At 36.6% G+C, this 22,305-nt stretch overlaps 1 protein-coding gene across 6 annotated transcripts in view; it reads right to left on the bottom strand.

The window, feature by feature from the left end:
* The window catches only part of NCOA7 (nuclear receptor coactivator 7), a 73,749-nt gene that overhangs the window by 27,729 nt on the left and 23,715 nt on the right, over window positions 1–22,305 (bottom strand). For 4 of the 6 annotated variants that reach the window (XM_034418742.3, XM_087882773.1, XM_034418741.3 and 1 more), the window contains 7 exons: window positions 16,135–16,214; window positions 14,035–14,142; window positions 11,424–11,519; window positions 8,269–8,391; window positions 4,563–4,747; window positions 1,484–2,508; window positions 165–333 (listed from right to left, as the gene is read on the bottom strand). In XM_034418742.3, the coding sequence (XP_034274633.1) occupies window positions 165–333; window positions 1,484–2,508; window positions 4,563–4,747; window positions 8,269–8,391; window positions 11,424–11,519; window positions 14,035–14,142; window positions 16,135–16,214 (1,786 nt within the window). The remainder of the gene's footprint in view (window positions 1–164; window positions 334–1,483; window positions 2,509–4,562; window positions 4,748–8,268; window positions 8,392–11,423; window positions 11,520–14,034; window positions 14,143–16,134; window positions 16,215–22,305) is intronic. The other 2 variants (XM_034418743.3, XM_087882771.1) reach the window with 1 other exon arrangement.

Genomic DNA, 22,305 nt, shown 5'->3' with positions numbered 1-22,305 from the left:
CTTTTTTTTCAAGGACAAATGACTATTGTTCAAGTTTATTTTAGATGACTTCATCAACAGAAGCATACGCTTTGATAGATGGCCACTGGGTTTCTGAAAACACACACACTTATACAAACTTTGAAAAGGACCCAAGAAGCATTTCACAAAGACCTTGAACATACCTTTCTCTAGGGACAGCAAACCAGTATTCTGGTTGCTTTCGTCTTTTATGATATTGTTGATCCATCACAGCTGACTGGGAAATGAAAGTCTTCCTCATAGGTGTGCCCACTTTGATGCACAGAAACATTGGTGGGGTCTTGCTTTTTTCCTCTTTTGAAGGAAGCATATCTGAATTCAAGAGATTGTCCAGTCACAATAAGCAACACAACAGATTAATAATGTAACAAATACTTACATAGAAATACCAATAAGTTTAATAATAAATCATACTACCCAGTTCTCCTACATAACAATCATTATGTTGCTAATCAATAAAATTGCAGAATTTCTAAAATTAAAAAAAAATCATAGAAAATATGGATTCTTCTTTCTGCTCCACAGGGAGAAATATTGGTGAGAGAATGTGAGAAGCCTATCTCAATGGCTACTTCTTAAGTCTTAGTTCCCTGTTAAGAGAAATTTGTTGAATTCCATCTCTGCTCTTTCATTATGAAAGTTTTTTTATACTTAAACAAAACTTTTGCCAGTTAGATTGTTAAACTGTAATCTACCATATGCTATTCTTTATTTCTTACTGATCATGTTTTACTTAACACATTGTAATGCCCAAGTTTTCTGAGAGAGAAAACTAATGTGAAATGCTCAAGCACTCATTCTGTATGTTTCCAGATAACTGCAGAAACATTTTCTTTGAAATTCAAGCTTTTACAAATAGTACACAAACATTACATCTGATACAAATGTTATGCCTCTATCTTGATGCGTGTCAGAGGAGAGAGAGGGGGGGGAGAGATAATATATGTATATTTCGCAGCAAGACCTTGGAAAAAGTTATTGTCATGACAATCCTAGAAATTAGAGCACTAAGAAACTCATCATATGTATACGGGCAGAGAAATAAGCAAGAAGTAATACATTCAGCAACTGTCTTGGTCATTATCCATAAGTCTAACAACAAAAGTATGATAGCAACCAATGTGTTGAATCAGTCTCTGAAGAAACATTTAAAAGCCTGAGTGACTGAAAGGTTATCTTTACTTCTGGGCGTTTGGTTAGCCTTAACAACAGAGAGGATTAGAGCTTAACATAAGAAAAACATGATTGTGCAGTATAATGGAAAAAGTTGTTTACATGCTAAGCAAGTTTTGTGTTGAATCATCCCCAGGCCCAATTTTAATTAATTAATGATGTAGCACAAGATTTATATGTACAGAATGGATATCAGGCTGAATCAAAAATTATTCACTTTATAAGGAAGGTAGACAAAGCGAAAACAGGAATTTAGGTTAAAAAAACTAAATATGACAAAAAGGCTTACCTTCAATGGGCACTTGGACTCTCTGCAACAGCCACAGTCTGACTTCAGAGTTCTTATCTAGATGAGATGTCAAAAAAGGAGTATCTAATCCTGCACATGTTTTTTTCTCTGCTGCTACTGGGCCAGCTTCCAACAAAGGCTCATTTCTTACAACAGAACAGGATTCAAGTCCTTCCTTTTTGACAGAAAGAACTTCAGTGGATTGGGATTTTGAAGAGCTAAGTGTGAGGTCTATGCCCACAGGCATATTGTTCTTTTCTTCCTTGACTACATCCTTAGGTAAGTAATCAATAGGCAATGGTTCATCTTTATCATGATTGAGATAAAATTCAATAAGCTTGTCTTTATTCAACTCTTTGTTTGCATCCAAGTTCATCTCTATTTTATTAGTTGGTGAACTTCCACCCTTGTTCATTTCAGGCATCGCATCCAGCTTTTCACAGGTGTCTAAATCTAGATCATCCTTAGAGAATTTATGCTTTACCCCAGATGAATCTAACACTGGTTGCTCATAATTGTCTTTGTTACTTGCTTGCAACTGAACCTCCTTTTTTGTCTTGCAATGATCCGTATGAAGATCAACTGTTCCAGCATCACTACAATCTATTTTACTATCAATCTGCAATGAGGTCTTGTCTACCTCAATAAAGCCATCTTCCTCCAGAAGGGAATTGTCTTTGGTTAAGTCCGAAGTTATATTTGATGCAGAACATTCTGCAGTATAAGTTTTCAAAGTCACCTGTTCTGAAGACTCAGGAGTAGTAGAGTCCTTTGGTGTTTCTACTGATCCGGATGTGACTAGGGGAGGACTTGCAGAAGGCTTCAGGAATTTGAAATCTGAAGACTTCTCTTTGTCTGAATATTTTATTGGTCTGGAATTAGGAGCAACAAAACTGTCTGGTTTCTGTTGCTTCTTTTCTTTGTTCATGGATTTAAATTTACTGAAAGGATTGATGTCCTTCTCAGAGGCAAGATCTTCCCATTCACCGGGCCTGTACAGAGGACAAAGATCCTTTGGAATATCGCTGCCAGGACAGGTGTAGGGTGTATATGGAGTATTAAAAATGAAGAACAAAATGAAAATAAATGAGAATACATAATCACTTAAATAAACTTAAATACTTAAAAATAATAAAATAAAATTCAAATATGACAACAAAAGAGACATCAACTGAAATGTACCAAAACAACATGGAAAGATCATGAATTAACCAAACAACTTTCTTCAAAATAAAATGAAAGTCAATTAAAATAAAGTAATTATAAAGTTGAAATAATTGTGGAAGTAGGGATATCAATTTATCCGAAGCAGCTTATTGATACTTTAAAAGAAGAAGGGACAAAAAAGAACCTTCAGGAGGCAAGGAAAGCAAATAAATTTCATCTCATCATGAGATTTTTTTTTTTACAACATTGGGAAAAAAATTGGCAGCAGGCATAAAGATTCCTATTTTTCAAAGCCTATAATAACAAAAAATATTTAATTTTAATTATAGATTTATATCACAGCCCAACTGACATGTGACCCAGTCATGAAATCTTAACTGTAGCAATCACTACAGCAAGCACATACAAATATGTTTTTATTAAAATGTCTGGAATTTTAAATCAGGTTAACTGTCCAATTTTACTAAAATCAAATAACCAAAGCCATCTAAAAATAATAATTAAAAAATATTGTCAAGTCAGAGGAAAAAACCCCATTGCTTCCTCAATACCCGTGCTTCTTGGTAAATGTTCTGAAAAGTACAAGCATTTGTCTCTAGTGGAAATGATTATTTGATTATAGCTCTTTCTTGATGTCCCTTTAATATCTCCAATCCTAGAAGTTAACTTCTGCACAGTAAAGTTAAAAAAAAAAATCTAAGACAACTGATTTCTCTGTTGTTTTTTGTTATCTTATGCTAAAACTTTAGTGGATGAAGCTATCAATGAAGACATGTTGGTGCTTCTATTTAAGAAATTTAGACACCAAAAGGTTAATTAAAATAACCATTAAGGAGAACAGTAAGGGAATAATAACTAATACCACTTTCCAATATAATATTAGAACTGCTTAAAGAGGACAAATAGGAAGACCCATTCAAACAAGGCTTTGTGTGTGTTGTTGGGTTGTTGTTTTTTTTCAGAAATCCAAAGCAATTTCTTTCTAGCGTTGCAAATCATAAAGTTATCCTGGATCCCTTTTTTCTGCTTATCAGTGTATTTCCAATGAAGTAATAGCGGGAAGTTACTCCCATTCCCAGAAAATGATTTCAAGATCTGCTTTCTGACAGGAGAATCCATCATAGATCTCCTCCTTATAGCCCTTAGCCAAGAACATTCAATTTAATTAACGGCATGGGCAAGATACAGTAACATGCAGAAATTATCTCAGTAAATCTATATTCTCTGCCAGTTCTCTGGAACATCTTTGTCATTCCTTGGTTTCCTGCTATTTGGCAGCTTTTATTCTGTTTAGAATTCTTAACTGCTCAGTTTTCATGACCTTTTTTGGAAGTTATAAAATTCTAACACAGAATATCTTACCTACTGGTTTTACACAGGTCAAGCACCTTATAAAACAACTTTTCATGTTAACAGTTACACCATTAGCAAAACCTAACCAATGTATTAGAGAACAATAATATCAAATGAAGCCACTTTGGTCTAATGAAGGTGCTGGCCTAGAAATCAAGAATCTGTGAGTCCACTGTAGGCACAAAAGCCAGCTGGTAACTTTGAGCAAGACAACCTCTCTCAGCCCACCCCACCTTACATGGTTATTTTTGTGAGGAAAGAGAGGAAGAGGAAGGAGTACTACACATGTTTGCTGTCTTGAATTACTTATAAAGTAATGAAGGTGGGATTTAAAAACGTATGCCATTTACAAAACATAAAAACTCATTTTTAAAAAAACGTTATCTGCCAAAAATAGTATTTGGGCCTAAATTTGCATTGTCATTCTACACTCCTTTCTTGTCAGGTGGTGTTTGGCTCCACAATTTAACCAGCTTCTCCTTTTCCTTGCCAGTTGGCTGAATATTATATATACACCCGATAATGGTCAAGCACAATCAACAAAGAAAACACTTCTTACGATGGAAGGGCATCTTTTATCTTCATGTGAGAGATATCATTGTAGAGGGCAATCGAAACTACCTCCTCCATGGGACATTTGAGCCCGTATTCTTCACAGCCATTCTCAATGACAACAGGGTCTGACTTGTGAGGATCAAACATTATGGTGTTGGGAGTGACTAACATGACCCCTCCAACAACTCCCTTGAAAAACAAAACAAAAATAAGTAGATAGTTAGTACTTATATTCATCACATCCACCACTGTCACAACATGACAACACAATGTACCTTCTGTGTTTTTTATACTCCCTTTTCTTCTCTAATGTAATTTTGTTTTCTTCTCAAGTGCTCAGTGAGGAGGAATGGGGGGGGGGAATCTCAGCTAAAACAACTGAGCCAAGATAAAAGATTTTCAAAACACATCTATCTTCAGCAGACAAGGCCACAGTTATAAAAAGGGATCAAGGTATTTAACTTTCATCCTGGGTTGCAGCGAAGGAGAAGCTACAGCTTGTTAATTAATGAGAGTCCAAAGGAAAACAGTCCAAAACATTTTCTGATTTTGGCTGCAAGCCCTAGCTTTAATTGATTTGAGTTCAAAGACGTAGAATTCCCAGTAGGAACTTTTAATTGTTCTAGAACAGAGAAGCCATTTAAATGGTTCTATTGTATATCTTAACTACATATTACATATATACTCGAGGACAAAAAAGGCCACAAGAAATACGGACTTGGAATTAGGCAAAGAGAATGTGGTTAGAGAACATTATGATAATATACTGTAGATGGAACAGATTAGGAGAGAACTGAACACTCTCTTCTCTTCCCAGCAGCTTTTAGATCACTTACTTTTCTTTTGCTTACATGTATACATAAAAATTGTGATCATAAGAGGGGCAAATAGTTTTAGGTCTTAATCACCCCAACAAAAGTATTTGAAGGTTCTTTTTCCAAAACAGTTTCAGCCTAGCTTTTCTTTGTCTTAGAAATCTTAATCACCCCAAGGAAAATATTTGAAGGACCCTTTTCCAAAAACAATTTCAGCCTAACCTTTCTTTATCAACGATTTTATCAAGGAAGCTCAGAATAGTCACAGGAGACTGGGAATACAAGTTGTCTATAAAAAAATAGAATCTATGATCTCAATTAAAATGTTTTATATCTGTGATATAAAGACTCCAAACAATTAATAAAAATCTATTAAAAGAGCAGTACTGGGGGCCACAGTTTAGCTCCTGATTTCCAAAGTGCTACAAGAGATGGTAAGGTGGTAGCATTATCATAAGAGGCAAGACTGAAATATTTTTGGTGCAGTACTAAGCATATTATTAATATTAATTGAGAAAGACAAAGAATGCCCAAAAGAAGTTAGTATGTGCTTAATTGATTATAGGAGGACCTTCCATTGCATTGATCATGTGAAGCTGTGGAATCTGCTTAGAAAAATGAGACTTCAGAACATTTCATTGCCCTTGGAAAAACTTACACACAGGTGAGGAAGCCAAAGTATGGTCAGAACATGATGAAATAGACTGGCTGTAGGTTGGCAAAGGAGTGAGAAAAGCCTGGTTATTCTCCCTTTATTTATTCAAACTACATGCTGAATATATACAGAGGGAAGATGGATTGGAAGAAGATGAGCATGGTTTTAAAACTGGAGGGAAAAAGCATCAGTAACCTGTGTTATGGAAATGATACTACTCTGATAGCTGAAAATGCAAATGATTTGCAAGTTCTAGTCAAGGAACACAGTGAAAAAAATGAAATTAAGATGAAATGTAAACAAGGCCAATCTAATGACAATAGGTACAACAATCAGCCTTAGAATTGACTTAGAATTAAGATATTAAAGTGATGGATACTTTCTGCTTTTTAGGATCAAGTATCAACACTAAAGGAACCAACATTAAAAAATACAGGCTAGCATTGGAAGTGTAACCATGAAGGCTTTGGAAAAGATATTCAGATACACATTGTGCCTATACATAAAAAGATCACGGTCATGCAGGTAATGGTTTTACCTGAACAAACTATGGAAGTGAAAGTGGGACTTTCAAACAACAGGACAGAAAGAGTAGTTTTTAAACATGGTATTGGAGAACAATCCTAAAACAGCCAAGAAAACAAATAAATGGAACACTGAACAAATCAGTCCGAAATTATCATTCAAGGCACAATGATCTGGCTAAATCTTACTTCAGATACATTAGACGAAGACCAACCTCTCTGGAGAAGGCTCTAATGATGGAAAAGATACAAGAAAAAAGAAGAAGAAATTGTCTAGAGCAAAGTGGATGAATTCATGTACAGTGTTGATACGTGTACCACTGAAAGAACTAGGTTGGGAACAAATCACCATAGAGAAAATCTAGCCACATGATAACTAAAGATCAACACCAATTTGATAGCACACAAGGAGAGTGGTTTTTTACTGCCATTTCCACCCTTAAAACTCACCCCAAATTGTTTCAAATAACCATTTAGGAACAAATTATGAGCTGAGCTGGACTGGACTGGGCTATGCTGGAGCTGAGAATGATGATGGTAGCTTGCCTTCCAGAGGCATCTCTTCTGCCCATGCAATCTACTGAACAGGGTCTATTCTTTCCAGATCCCATTGACTCAAGAATGCCATCTGACAGGACTTTAGGCATTTTTATTTCTTGACCCCACTCTTTGGAACATTCTTCCCTCCTGGAATTCAGGAGACTGGTTAAGCCTTTGCTTTTCTATCTCGATAAAGAGATTTAGGGTTAGAATATGAATTCTATAACTCAATCTACCATATCTGAAATGAACTATTTCTTGGTGATAAAATAAGAAGCAAGTGGGTGGGGCTTCTTAAATTATTTCAATAGACAATTTTAAAGACGCAATCAAAACAAGATTAGTGCCATTTATGTTAGGGACCTATAGCACAGCCTCACCTGGTTAGTATTATGATGTTCTTTTGAATCTTTTTGCAAGACAAATGCATTATTAAAATATCTCTTTATCTCATTAAATGGGACGGGGTGGCTCAGTGGCTACGACGCTGAGCTTGTCAATCAAAAGGTCGGCAGTTCAGCAGTTCGAATCCCTAGTGCTGCAAAACGGGGTGAGCTCCCATTACTTGTCCCAGCTTCTGCCAACCTAGCAGTTCAAAAGCACGTAAAAAATAGGGACCACCTTTGGTGGGAAGGTAACAGTATTCCGTGCGCCTTTGGCATTTAGTCATGCCAGCCACATGACCACGGAGACATCTTCGGACAGCACTGGCTCTTCGGCTTTGAAACGGAGATGAGCACCGCCCCCTAGAGTCAGGAACGACTAGCACGTATGTGCGAGGGGAACCTTTACCTTTTTCTTTTTTTAGCTCATTAAAGGTCTGCTCCTTTTTACCATCTGGTGAACATACCCATTTCCCGAAAATAAGACCCAACTGGAAAATAAGCCCTAGCATGATTTTTCAGGATGCTCATAATATAAGCCCTACCCCAAAAATAAGCACCAGTTAACCTTGTCAGTCAAACAGATGCATTTAGTACTGTATTTCTCTGAAAATAAGACCTAATCGGAAAATAAATCCTAATGTGTCTTTTGAAGCACAAATTAATTTAAGATCGGGTCTTATTTTCAGGAAAACATGGGTATTTCCAGATTAATATATCATTTGGTATACTAATTTGTAATTGGTCTTTCACATAGGAAGCAAATCTGCTGGAAATTATATAAATTCTCTACCTTGCCATCTGTGAAGTAACGACAATTCATTTTTAAAAACTTATACACAGGTTCATCTTCCTCTGAGGTGGACGATGTAACTCTCTGAAGTGGTCTGCAAGCCCTTCTGGCTAAATCAGCATCCTTCAAAAATAAAATTAGACAAATAGCAATGACTTAAATTAGGAGTTCATTCATATAGGTGAATGCGATCGTTACTAATCCGTCCCTCTGCAAAAATCAGGAACATTCATCATATATTTGATATCATTTCAAAGGCCTGAGGAAATGTTTGAGAAGTAGAGAGTTTCCAGGACTAAGGGGGCTGTAGGGAAGCCCATTCCCTGAACAGAAGCTGTTGTCTCCAGGAAAGGAAATTTAGGTTTCCAAACCAGTATCCATAATAGTTATTATTGTTATATTATGTATGCTTTCTATAAAAACAGTCTTCCAATAACACGAAACTCATGTTTGTTATACAACTTGAAAATGCATCAGCCATTGCCAGAAATAGGCCAACAACAGGATATCTATAAACCTGTTTTTATATCAACTTTGCCTTTAAAGGAGGATACCACTGCTGGGTTTTTTCTTCTTCTTCTATTGTTGGTGAGAAAGTTAAGGCCACAGAGGAACTGCATCTTTTTAAAAATGTCAGTATTGCCATTCTTGAGAACTGGCGCAATCCTGGCATAAAATGATGATGATCCTTCATTTTTATATTGATCTTTCAGAAAACTGATGGTGATAGTAGTGGCTACTACACAGGGAAATTAAGTAAGAAGAGGACAGCAAGCTAGTGGTACAGCTCTAGTTTTCCCTCCCCAGAAATCAAAGCTGTATCAAATCAGTGGGTTGAAAGAAGGCATCAATCTCAATACAGCCAGGACTGCTTGGGGGCAAAATCTTGTACAAGTAGTCCTCAACTTACAATAGTTCCTTTAGTGAAAATTTGAAATTACAACAGTACTGAAAAAAGTGACGTATGATTGTTTTTCATATGACCATTGCAGCATCCCCATGGTCACATGATCAAAATTCGGACGCTTGGCAACTGACTCGAATTTAGGATGATTGCAGTGTCCTGGGGTTATATGATCACCTTTTGCAATCTTCTGACAAGCAAAGTCATCACAGAAGCCAGATTTACTTTATAACCATGTTACTAATTTAACAACTGCAGTGATTCATTTAACAAATGTGGCAAGAAAGGTCATAAAATGGAGCAAAACTCACTTAACAAATGTCTCACTTAGCCACAGAAATTTTGGATTCAATTGTGGTCATAAATTGAGGGCTACCTGTACACATGAATATATGCCAAAATATATTCGATATATTTTATTTTATTTTTAATTAATTAATTAATTTTGTCAAGCATGCTGTACATCTCCACCCCAGGCCATCCCAACGATGCCCTTGAAGTGATGTCCCGGTGCCTGGAGGCCGTGCGGATCTGGATGGGGAGTAACAGGCTTCAACTCAACCCTTCCAAGACCGAGTGACTGTGGCTTCCGGCGTCCCGATATAGCCAGCTGGTGCCATCGCTGGATATTGGGGGCGAGTTATTGGCCCCCACGGATAGGGCTCGCAACTTGGGCGTCCTCCTGGATGCACGGCTGTCTTTAGAAGAGCATATGACGGCCGTGGCCAGGGGGGGTTTTATCAGGTCCGCCTGATTCGCCAGTTGTGTCCCTTTCTGGATTGGGACTCCTTACACACAGTCACTCAGGCACTCGTCACTTCCCGCCTGGACTACTGCAATGCTCTCTACATGGGGCTCCCCTTGAGGAGCACCCGGAGGCTCCAACTGGTGCAGAATGCGGCCGCGCGGGGGATTATGGGAGCGAGGGGGCGCTCCCATGTGACACCTCTCCTGCGTGAGCTGCATTGGCTTCCAGTTGTCTTCCGGGTGCACTTCAAGGTGTTGGTTACCACCTTTAAAGCGCTCCATGGCATAGGACCTGGGTATTTGCAGGACCGCCTTCTGCCGCCGATAGCCTCCCACCGACCAGTACGCACCCACAGAGAGGGACTCCTCAGGGCGCCGTCAGCCAGGCAATGTCGGCTGGCGACCCCCAGGGGGAGGGCCTTCTCTGTGGCAGCTCCTGCCCTCTGGAATGATTTGCCCCTGGAGATACGAAGGATATCGGATCTCCGGGTCTTTCGCCGTGCCCTGAAAACTTTTCTTTTCCATCAAGCAGGGCTGGCGTGAACCCCCTCCCCCTTTTTTAGTCTTTTTTAGTTTTTTAGTTTTTAAACTGTCATTGGGTTTTAATTGAATTGTTTTAAATTGGGCCAGTTATGTAATTCTTTTAATAATTTTAAATTTTGTATTGGCATGTGTTTTAGTTCTGGCTGTTCACCGCCCTGAGTCCACTAGGAGAAGGGCGGTATACAAATTGAAATAAATAAATAAATAAATGTATGAGAAAACAAGTGTAAGTAAGAACATAACATATAAACATAACATATAAACAGGTATAAGTATATACATAATAAATGAGTAAGAATAAATGGGAACACTAGGACAGGGACGGTAAGCATGCTGGTGCGCTTATGCACGCCCCCTTACAGACCTCTTAAGAATGGAGTGAGGTCCATGGTAGACAGTTTAAGGTTAAAGTTTTGGGGGTTTGAGGATGTAACAACAGAGTCAGGTAGTAAGTTGCAGGCATTGACCACTCTGTTGCTGAAGTCGTATTTTCTGCAATTGAGTCTGGAGCGGTTTACTTTGAATTTGTATCTATTGTACTGTATTATATATTGTATTATATTGTATTATATGTAGACAATGACCTGTATCTAGCCAGAAAAGAATGTATGCCCCAATGTAAAGCAGTTCCAATGTTATTGCGATTTTGTTAATGAATTGCATTATTTTTAGGATAGTGAAATGGATAGTTTTTAGAGGCAGCCTAAATGTTTAATCAATTTTAGTAAATCTCTTAAACCCCATGAAGTCTTTCTGGAGAAATATCTAATCATGCTAATTTATATATTATAGAATAAGCTTTCATAGAGTTTACTTTCAGAAAAACTTGTATCATTCGTATATGCACATGCACACACACAAAGAGGCACACAAGCACACATGACACAAACTATACAAGTTTTACCGCAACATATTCTGTCTCTAAATGTTAACCTCAATTCAAACCTTATGCAAATCTTACCGGAAGCTTATCGTATTCTGCATCTGATGATGAAGGTGAAACAGGAATACCAGAACTTGAGGAAATTACTCTTGAAGTATCTGGCACATATAGTACCTAGTTTAAGGGGGGGGAAAAGTGGAACATTAACATGATAAATATTATGGCCACTATTAAGATTAAATATGAATTGTAGAGAGTTATTTTAAAATACAATCTACCAATAATTACTGGTTATTGGATTTCATTATTTTCTTCAGCCATCATCAATCTACTGTCCTCAAGGTGCATTAGACTTCAATGTAACTAACATGGTATTATGGGAATTGTTATTCAGCTCAGTCACAGAACAAAGGGATAGGGAAGGTTGCAATAGACAATTTTCATTTCTAATTTGATTACAAATATTTTTTAAAAACTGGCATATGCAATTAATTTGATTTCTGTAATGAATCCATGTGTAAGTATTTAAAACAACAGAAAATAAAAATCACTAAAATCTTTTCTACATTTACTTAGAAATAAATTCTGTTTCTTTTCAGGGTTCTTCACTAAAGCTTGAGTATTGTATATTATCAGGTGCACCATAAGCCACCCAGAGTCACTCTGGATAGCAAGAAGAGTAGCATATAAATTTAATAAATAAATAAATAATTTAAAAAGGAACAACTAGAGCAGATATATGAAATGATCAACAACATATAATATAATATAAAGAATGGTTGCTGGAATTGGGTATGTCTAGTTTAATGAAAAAAAGGACTAGAGGTGACATAATAGCAGTTTATCTCCAATATCCACAAAGAAGAGGGAGTCAAGCTATTCTCCAAAGCACCTAAAGGCAGGACAAGAAGAAATGGATGGAAACTAATCAAGGAGAGAAGCAACCTAGAACTAAGGAGAAATTTCCTGACAGCTAGAACAATTAATCAGTGGAACGACTTCCCTTCAGAAGTTGTGAATGCTGCAACACTAAAAGTTTTTAAGAAGAGATTGGACAACCATTTGTCTGAAATGGTATAGAGTTTGCTGCCTGAGCACAGGTTTGGACTCGAAGACCTCCAAGGTCCCTTCCAACTCTATTATTCTGTTATCTTCAAAGAAATAAAATTCACAAGGGAAAATGAAAACAACAACACATTATCCTTCCTGGATATCCTCATCAGCAGAGAAAATAAAGGTAAAATAAAGGTCAATCAAAAACACAAATCTATTGAAAAACAACCCATACTAAACATGTGCTCCATTACCAAAGTAACAATCTAACCTACCACAAGCAAAAAAGGTTGTAAAATCGGCAGGATCATGTGGTGATCTGCTTAATATCCACCATGACTTACCCTTTACATATGGTAGAAGATACCCGTGGGACAAGATATGCCAAAAATAGAAAATGATTTAATCTCAATTTTAAAATTTCCACACAAAATATTAAAAGTTTATAGCTTTCAGTAGCATCAACATAAGAAAATTCCCTGCAGCTTAAATCACAAACAACTGAAATCTAGAAATGGAGATTTCTGGATCTAATTAGTTTCATTATGCGAAACAATGGTTGTTAAATTGTGTTCCAGTGAACTATGAAATTACTTTAAAAACGTTATAGGCGCTGTCAGGGAAAATGAGTGCCACAGGAACATTCTTTTCCTACTATTGATATTCCTATTATTCCAAGTTATCAGAAAAATGTGGCTATATCACATAGGGTGCCTTCAAATAATGCAGAGTGACAGGAAGGCTCAAGGGAAGAGTCCTATCCTGTTTCCCCCAAAATAAGACACCCCCTGATAATAAGCCCAATCAGGCTTTTGAGTGCATGGCAATAAGGCCAAGCGCTTATTTCAGGGTTCAAAAAAATATAAGACAGGGTCTTATTTTCGGGGAAACACAGTATCTAGTAAACACACTAAAATGTTTCAGACCGCATCACTTTCTCAGGGTAAAAATTACTTTCTATTGAAATAATTTGTTCAGTATTACAATGTGGTCTCTCAGCATATATGTTGAATGATCTTGGTAGGATCCAACACTTCCTGTTTTTATGGAAATAGTCAAAATTTGTGTTTGCAACCATGGTTTCTACTCTGAAATTGCTCTTCCAATTTTATGTATATGTGCGTGTGTGTGTATGTATGTAGATGATATTCATCTGGAATTACTGGTTCAGAATAATAGGAATATAAAATCTTTGAGCAGTTAGAATATCAAGATTGTTACTTCTTTTGCAAGGTTATAAGATGTAACAAACTGACAGAATGTTCAAAATGATGAACTGTAGTAAGGCGTCTATTCACAGTAAGGGTTTTTTTTTAAAAAAAACAATGCTCACACATGCAAGCATTAGTCTGATGATTACAAACAGCATCCATAAAATCAGGGTGTAGCTTGACCAACATTCATAAAATAATGGGAAGCAATAGGACTCTATGACTATTTGATTAATTCAGAGTAGGCATATAATATAAACCACAGACCAAAATAATAAATCTGAGTTATTGTAGAGGTAAACTGGAAGCTGTTGCTCTCTACCAGCCATACATCTAAAGTTATCACTTCTCTTATCAAAAGTTCTTTTAAAGAAGTTAGCACAAATCAAATATTTTCAAGTGAAATTTCCTCTTGTCATAATTACCTGGCCTGGAACAATTGTGTGTGTGAAAAGCTTATTGAGTTCCACAAGTTTATTTGGAGTTATGTTAAACTTCAGGGCTATGCTGTTTAAGGTGTCTTGGCTTCCAGCCTAAAATAGAGAAGACAGAAAGTTTAAATTTCAAAACATATTTTAATCAATCATGCCTCTTTAAAACAAATATCTGGTCTAGATTTAGGGACTGCTGCAAAACTGTTTTGGAATATAGAAAAACAACTTCTTATTTCAGATATTGAGCCCACAAAGACATCAGAAATTTTCAACCCACAGCACAGTGACTGATTATCTGTGTAGTCACCACTGGATGACTTTTGGTTCCTTCTGTCTTTGTCCCAACTATACTGATTACCAAACTGTATGAAGAGGCAATCATTTTGCAACAGTCAATATGAAATTTACTCCTTTTGCCCCACTTTCAACCATGCGGATACTGCTTCACAATTAACCAGGAGCATATTGGTCAAACCATAAAAACTTAGTCACATTAGGGAAATCTTCACTGAGGATGGATTTTTTTTTGTGAATAAATATGTGTATGCACATGTATAGCCAAAAACATCTAAATTATGATTTATGGACAAAAACAATAAATTTATATTCTAAATCTAAATCACGGAGATACTATGTGATTCTTATTATGTTTTGATGCAACAGTCTCATAGGTCAATCCCACTAGAAAAACATTTTAAGGAGTATGGGTAAAGCTGCAGAACTCAATGGTTTCTAATTCAAAGCAAATCTGATTCCATCCCTTTTCTACCCAGTATTATATATGCATGCATCATAGAGTAAGTAGATTATTCACTGTTGTTTTTTCATCTAAACCCATTCCAATCCAGCAGTCTTGAAATCTAGTTTTATATTTGTCCTTTCAAAACTGCCAAGAATATGTATTCCAACACATAAAACATATCTAATTTTGGTGGATAACAAAACAACAATCCTAGTACATAAATATTATGCTAAAGATCGGATGGCAGTTAAGACACACCAATTTCCAAAATTATTTATGGAAAGTATCTGTGAGTTTGAAAAGATAGCTTCTCCCCTCCAGAACAGCCATCGCATGCGATAGCTACAACACCTCATTTGCACAGTCAGAATTTTCCACACACAAAGATTCACCAACTGCTAGACTCCTCTGTCCCTTGGATGCACGCACACACACACATATGCACAGACACACTCATGTGGTTAATAGAGTTCAAAGCAACCTGAATAACTTCCTGTTTTGCAGCATTTCCTCTTGAGGTATAGAATAGGTGGTTTCTCACTGGCAGGAAATACCCCTCCCATTCTGGCTCCTAATAATTTCCCCTACCGCGTAAGCACCTACATAAGATGTCCTACATAGTATCTTATATATGTTAACAAATATTCCACATTCCACACATGGAAAATCTACATTGGTATATAAAATTGTGCTTTCATTTGCCCTATAGGTTACTTAAAGGAAACTTAAGTAAACTACAACAAAAACAGCTATTATTCAACTATTTGTGCAATCAACCTAATAAATCAAAAAGAAATAGGAATGGAGTGGTTCTTAATTTCTTCCTTTGCAAAATAATTTCACTTATTTTTCAGCATGTGTGCGTGGAGGAAGTTCAATGCTACTCAGCTTGGTTTCTAATTAACTGACATCAAATATTGTTACATGAAAAAACATGTTTTAAATCTCCCATGAAAAATTGTCTCCTACAGCTGTTATTTGGCTCAGAAAATACCACTAAACAATTGGAACGGCATAGCAGTTGGCAAAGTGGATATCTCTAGTAGGAAAATGGTACAAATAGAAAAAACACTTAAAATGTTTACAGAAGCTACAAATGGATTTTATACATTGTCAGGGGAAATCACATACACAGAGAATACTCAAGAAATGACACATCATATGCTAAGTTGCTTTATTTTATGTGCTTCAGTTACAGTTAGAGAAAAAGATTTTCTCCCCTTATTAGCATATAACTTTATAGTTAACATGAAACTATTATCAATTTAGTGACATTTCAAGTATACAAATTAGGGAAGAGTAGGCATTTCCACAACTCCCATGTCCAAAAATTCCTAATCAAGTCTTACCATGTACTCAATTGTACCCTGGGGTTTCTGAGTGACCATTTTTTTTTCTTTCTTCTCATTTGTTTTGGTTTGGTTATCATCTGAAAGAAAAAGCAGAGCAACAATTACTAATGTTGTTTCACATGTTTTTCGTGATAATTTGGCACTATATGACAACAGCAGCCAAACCATGAATTTAAACCAGAAACTGTAGCTTAACACATTGAGAAAAGCCCTTTTGACATTTGCAAGTTAAACAAGGATTGGCTGCATATTGCTTTCCAGTTATGTCAGCATGGCTCATATAAACTTTCCTGTCTTCCAGCATTTTTCTGTTGCCTTGGGCTATGACATTCAACCAGACACTCATCAGCAGACATTCTGATCTCTACAAAACAGAAACACTCAAGTTGAAACTGATTTTCAGCTATATTTATTTTTTTTAAAGGATTAAAAATGCTGCCTGCTCCTTTGTGCTAGCAGCTTTCTAAAGCAAGATACATGCTCAATTACTTCTGTATTTGTTACACTCACTTCATATGGGATACAAAGGTATAAATAAAATCATCCTAATAATAATGACAGCAATAAGCAAATGCCTGTTAAGGTAGAGATGTGGGAATAGATAGGTGGAGACACTGATTACAGTATCCTAAGACAGATCCCAACTATTGTTTATGCTGCCTGGATTAACAGTTGGTAAAAATGTTTTCTAACCCTATTCCTTAAAATTTAGTGAAGAAGCATGCAATCCAGGGGACAACACTGAATTTTTAAACTGTTTTGATTAATGGTTGCACATTTATATAGGTTGACTCAGCCTTCCAGCCTTCCAAGGTGGGTAAAATGAAGCCCTAAACTGTTGGGGGCAATATGCTGACTCTGTAAACTGCTTAGAGAGGGCTGTAAAGCACTGTAAAGCGGTATATAAGTCTAAATGCTTTTGCTATTTATATTTCTCCTTAATTTGACTTCGAAAAGCAGGGGAGGAAAACGTATGGAATCTACCAGTCACAAAACTGGGTTGGTGGAACCCATGCCACATGTGTGACCCATAGATCTACCCCTATTCTAAAGTTATATGCAAAAAAGCCCGAAGTGATCGTTCTACAAATATCTTATTTGAATTTGATTGGATTTGTGGAGCCCAGTGATGGGAGACAACTAATGGAGGGAAAAATTACACTTGAGGCTTTTGGTGTGCGATTTCTCATTTCTGGTTATGTAGTACGGTAATTCACTTGTCTTCTAGTAAACTATACCTTTCTCATTAAAAGGAGTTAAGGATCGTTCTTACTTAGACCTTCAAGCTGAGACAGGTCTCACCCACATCATGCGCAGCAAAGCTTTTTCCTTTGTATAATTTAGTCAGGTTCCATATGATCTTTATCTAGCTATTTCTACCACAGTCAAGACCAAAGGATATATCACAGTCCATCTTCTCTACGTATCGTAAACTGCAAACTGCAAGGCCAACATCAGCTGAAGAACTATAATTTTTACTTTATTGTAAACAGACAATAATTGGAGCAATATGTAAAGAATTCCCCCATAACTGGAAATATCAAATTTATCGGACATGAACAACCTAATTCTATAAAAAAATAAACACCCTGCTGAAACTGCCTTTATTCTTAGACTCTACCTTAATCATTCTTTATTAAGGATTTTTTTAAGGGCAGGTCAGGACACTACAGCAATCTAGTTGCTTTCGAATAGATTCTTGCCAAGACTCTTGCCAGGTAAGCCTAGCCTGCATCAAAGCAAGCCACATTCACGGAAAAATTAAAATAACCCATATAAACACAGAATTGCATTGTTCAGAAGATCAACTGACTCATTTTCTCCAAATCTGTGAAATTTAGGCAAGGGGAAGGGATGTAACCCTATCCCTTCTCTATTTTCTTTGACTGAGGAAGCTGTAGAGGAAAAATCTATGCAATGAATAGAGGAATAACAATAAATGTCATTCTCTACTTTCTCAGCTACAACATGACTAATTCCCTTATAGCAAAGAAACAGGATAATTCGATGATTTCTGCTTCAGGCAATTCTTACAGCAGAGGTTTGTACTCATTTGGGAATTACCAAGTGATTCTCATATTAGCTATATGTGTAATGCAGGGATGGGCAATTAATTTTCCCAAGGGGCCGCATGAGAAACTGGACTGTTGTGGAGGGCTGAACCAATAGTTCCTGACTATGCTCTACCCTCAGGGCCACTCTTAGACCAAAGCAGCAGTGGGTGACTGAACCCAGGTCCCCTTATGCGACGACTACTGTCATCATCACCTTAGGCTACTCCAGGCCAGGGGCAAGCGCTGTGCAAGTGTAGAAAAGCACATTTTCTCCTCACCCTCCCACAACTGCCAGTTGATTGACGGAGTGCATGGCGAGTGCACAGAACTGGACCTGACTTAGCTTCTTCTCCCACCTTGTGAGACTCACTTATTTATATCTGATTTCTAATTTGAATTGACTTCAAGAGAGCCAGATAGGGACAGCCAAAGGGCCAGATGTGGCCCAGCGACCATTAATGCCCAGATCTGCTCTAATGTAAAGTGGGGTAGTATTAAAATAGCTCTCTTTTGCTTTCAACTCACAGCCAAACAGGCACACAAAGAAGTTGTTTGAGAGGCAATCAGAACAATTATTAAGGAAGCCTGGATAATCACATCTCATCTTAAAAAGGTATGAAAGAGCTTTCACCCAAACCAGCACTCTCCAGCTCCTCCCTTCCTGGCAAACAGGCAGGAAGTCTTCAATTAATTATGGTTTCCCATTTGGTCTGAATCAGGAAGCAAGAATAACAGCATCAGAACAAACAAAGATATTTTGCTGTTCAGTTATCAGCATGACGAGCCAACAACTTTCTAACTATAGAACTCTAAAGTTAGGTCTAGTATATTGAACATATATTTTTGTAGGCTAAAAACAGGTGAAAGTTTGGATCCTCTTTCAACCACAAAAGCAGCACTAATACTTAAATATTTTTTATTTCATCAGATTTTTATCTATTTATTTATTTAATTTGTATCTTGCCTTTATTATTTTTCCAAATAACTCAAGGAAATAAACATACTTAATATACCTTCCTCCTCCGATTTTCCCCACAACAACTCTGTGAGGTGGATTGAGCTGAGGGAGAGTAACTGATCCAAACTCACCCAGCTGGCTTTTATGGCTAAGGCATCACCTGAACTCAGTCTCCTGTTTTCTAGCCTGGTGCCTTAATCCCTAGAGTAAACTGGTTCTTTTATCCAACCTTTTTCATTTTCTAAGTAAGTGGAGGCAGCTAATATATCCACCACACCTTCCTCCTCCTATTTTCCCTGCCAACAAAAAACCTTGTGAGGTAAGTTAGGCTGAGAGAGAGTGAATACCCAAAGACACCCAGCCAGCTTTCTGGGCAACCAACTATCAAGACTAGAGCTCACAGTCTCCTGGTTTCTAAATTATCGCTACACCAAAATTTATTTAAGAGAAATAAATCATAAAGAAATTGTAGAAAATTTTTCTTTCCAAAAAAGAAAAAAAAATGACAAATATATCTATATTATCTACCTATTGTATTATATACTATTGTTTTGCATGTCAATAGAAACAATATGAGACATGTAGTTCCTCTCTTCAAGCTTAACCCATTGTTGGATAGACCTGTGTGTCCCAATACTGCCATGTTTTCCAATAAGCAGCACCAAAAGTAAACTGTCAAAGCTAAATTTCACTTATGCTGCATGTTTGTTTATCCTAGGATAGATTGCTTTCTAACAGTTTGCAAACTAGAATATATCACAATCAGCTGTTTCAGAAAGATCAGTTTTTATCCTCCACTTGCTGTTCTACACTTTTGGTATCTTTTGAAAATGAACGCAATCAAGCCTAATTCTTAATTTTAGATTACCCTGAACTAAATTAGTGCAAAATCTCACAGGACTCTGCAGCAATTGTTAAAGTAGCACAAGAAGATTTGGAAAATTATAGAATCACTTATTCCAGTTATTGTGAGTTATTGTGTATAGATTTGAGTTTTGCATTCAATGTTACCATATGTTTCTTTTACCCCAGAGATTTTATTTCTACATATTTTGGTGTATATTCATATACAAAAACACAAAATTGATGCCCCTAACAACCGATGTTGCATGACTTTGATAAAGTGGGTTCCAATCCATGGTGGCACATGCCACAATCACACTAAAGCGTATCCATTCAAAACGAAGTCTCTTCTATTAAGATGTTACACCAACGTATCTCTGACAGCTTTAGGTGCTACAGAATTCATTGTTATTTTCATGACAATATTCAAGTACAGCTTTCTTCTAAAAGGGGTCAAAATTGAACACAGTCTCTCTCCCGACTCACTTCACTCAGAGAAGAGTTTATATTAAAAACATCTTGAAGAAAATGCTAACCAGTGGGATGTGTAAAGTGTCAGGATGGTTGCAAGCTTATTTAGACTTTAACAACTCACATTAAAATATGAGATGGTAGAAAGAGATAAAAGTGACTGAAATGATTTGTAGTTCCCTTAGAAAATGATGTGACTAATTATATAATTATTGGCTAATCTGTGGAGACAGGAGGAAAAGGAGGAGGAGGAAAAAGGAGGAGGAGGAGGAGGAGGAGACATGGGAAAAGTTCAAGAACAATTATCAGTCCTTTTTTACCTCTATGCATATCCCATTATCCATATGCCCATTCACAACAAAGGAGGAGAGCAACAAGTTTCAGAATATACAGACTGAAGAAGGCAGCCAGGATGCCAGATGCTCCCCACTGAATCCAGAAGGATTAAACAGAAGGCTACCAGAGATAAAAGAGGGCAGGTGGTATGAGACCAAGAGCCAAACTCACTTTTCTCCTGGGATGCGTATCAGGTTTCTTGGAGGTAAATAAGAAAAGCATAAAAACCGGAAGCCTGCTATGTTGGTTAAAAGCTTTTCACCAGAGGGACAGAAGACTAAGGAAATATTGGTGCAAAGACTTCAACATCATATTATTGTGAGCTACAGAGTAATTTGCAGCTTAGTCCAAGAGGTGAATTTAAACTATTTTATTTTAAGCTTATTTATACGTAACAATCTGGAGATTTTGGACTAGTGAACAAATCATGATTAAAATGTGTGCCTTCCTATAATGCATCAGCCAGTCAAAATCTGTACAGCCAGTTCCTCATTATTATATTTTAAAAGGCTCTCCAATGTTAGATTAGGGAGGTAATTTGCCAATCAAACCAAAAAATAATAATCAAGATCAAGAATAAGACATCCAATAATACAAATATCATGAATGAGCATCAAAACAATCACAACATTAGAGCAATGAATCACAGAGCAAATGAAAAATAAATAGGGAAAACAATTAAAAGCAAAATTGGTGTGGCTACTATGGAGGAAAAGCTAGAGAATGAAAATAGAACATATTCTGAACATATTCTGATTCTTCTTTAAATGTGGCAAAGAAGAGGTTGTACAGACACACTAAGGAGGAAATTCTAGCTCACTGGCACTATTAGAGTACCAAAAAGGCCCTATATCCCTAATCAACTCCAGACAGGTTTATTTTGGGCGGCAAAAAGAAAAGTTTGTTTTTTTTCAGAGTGTAGCTCTCATGCATAATTTTGTCATGTTTGTGTAGTGTATATTGGAGGTGGTGACACTTTGACAGCTGTATGCAATGAAATTCCATTTTAATGTATGCCGATTAGTGCACATTCAAAGTGACAATAAAGTTATTCTAAGTCTAAATCTAAGTCTAAGGAACAACATATGGATGAAGACATTTTTTTAACCACACGGGACCTGAGCTACATAAGGATTTATCAGTAATAACAAGCTCCTTGAATTAGAAGAGTTGGAATTAATAAAACAAATTCAACAATAGGCATGTATTAGATTTCTAACTCATTGGTAATCAGTTTTGCAGATGTGAAGTGGCAACTCCTATTTATACAGATCATAATCCAGTAATTGTTAAGACTAGGTAGAAGAATAAAAGAACGATTATAATACTATTATAACTATTAAACGGTACTCTTACTAGGAATTAAAGAGCTTCTTCCAAATCAGTTTAACCTCTAATGTCTCCCTATCTACAAGTTTGGGAGAATGGAAACAGTATTAATTATGTTTGTAACTGCTTCAAAGAAGATAAAAAATCACTTATATAAATATTCCTTTTCTTTCTTAC

The sequence above is a fragment of the Pantherophis guttatus genome, chromosome 1, assembly GCF_059756535.1.
Source record: "Pantherophis guttatus breed Tessera chromosome 1, ASM5975653v1, whole genome shotgun sequence".
Classification (NCBI taxonomy): domain Eukaryota; kingdom Metazoa; phylum Chordata; class Lepidosauria; order Squamata; family Colubridae; genus Pantherophis; species Pantherophis guttatus.
The sequence above is the reverse complement of the archived record's forward strand: the minus strand, read 5'-3'. Positions and strand labels throughout refer to the sequence as shown.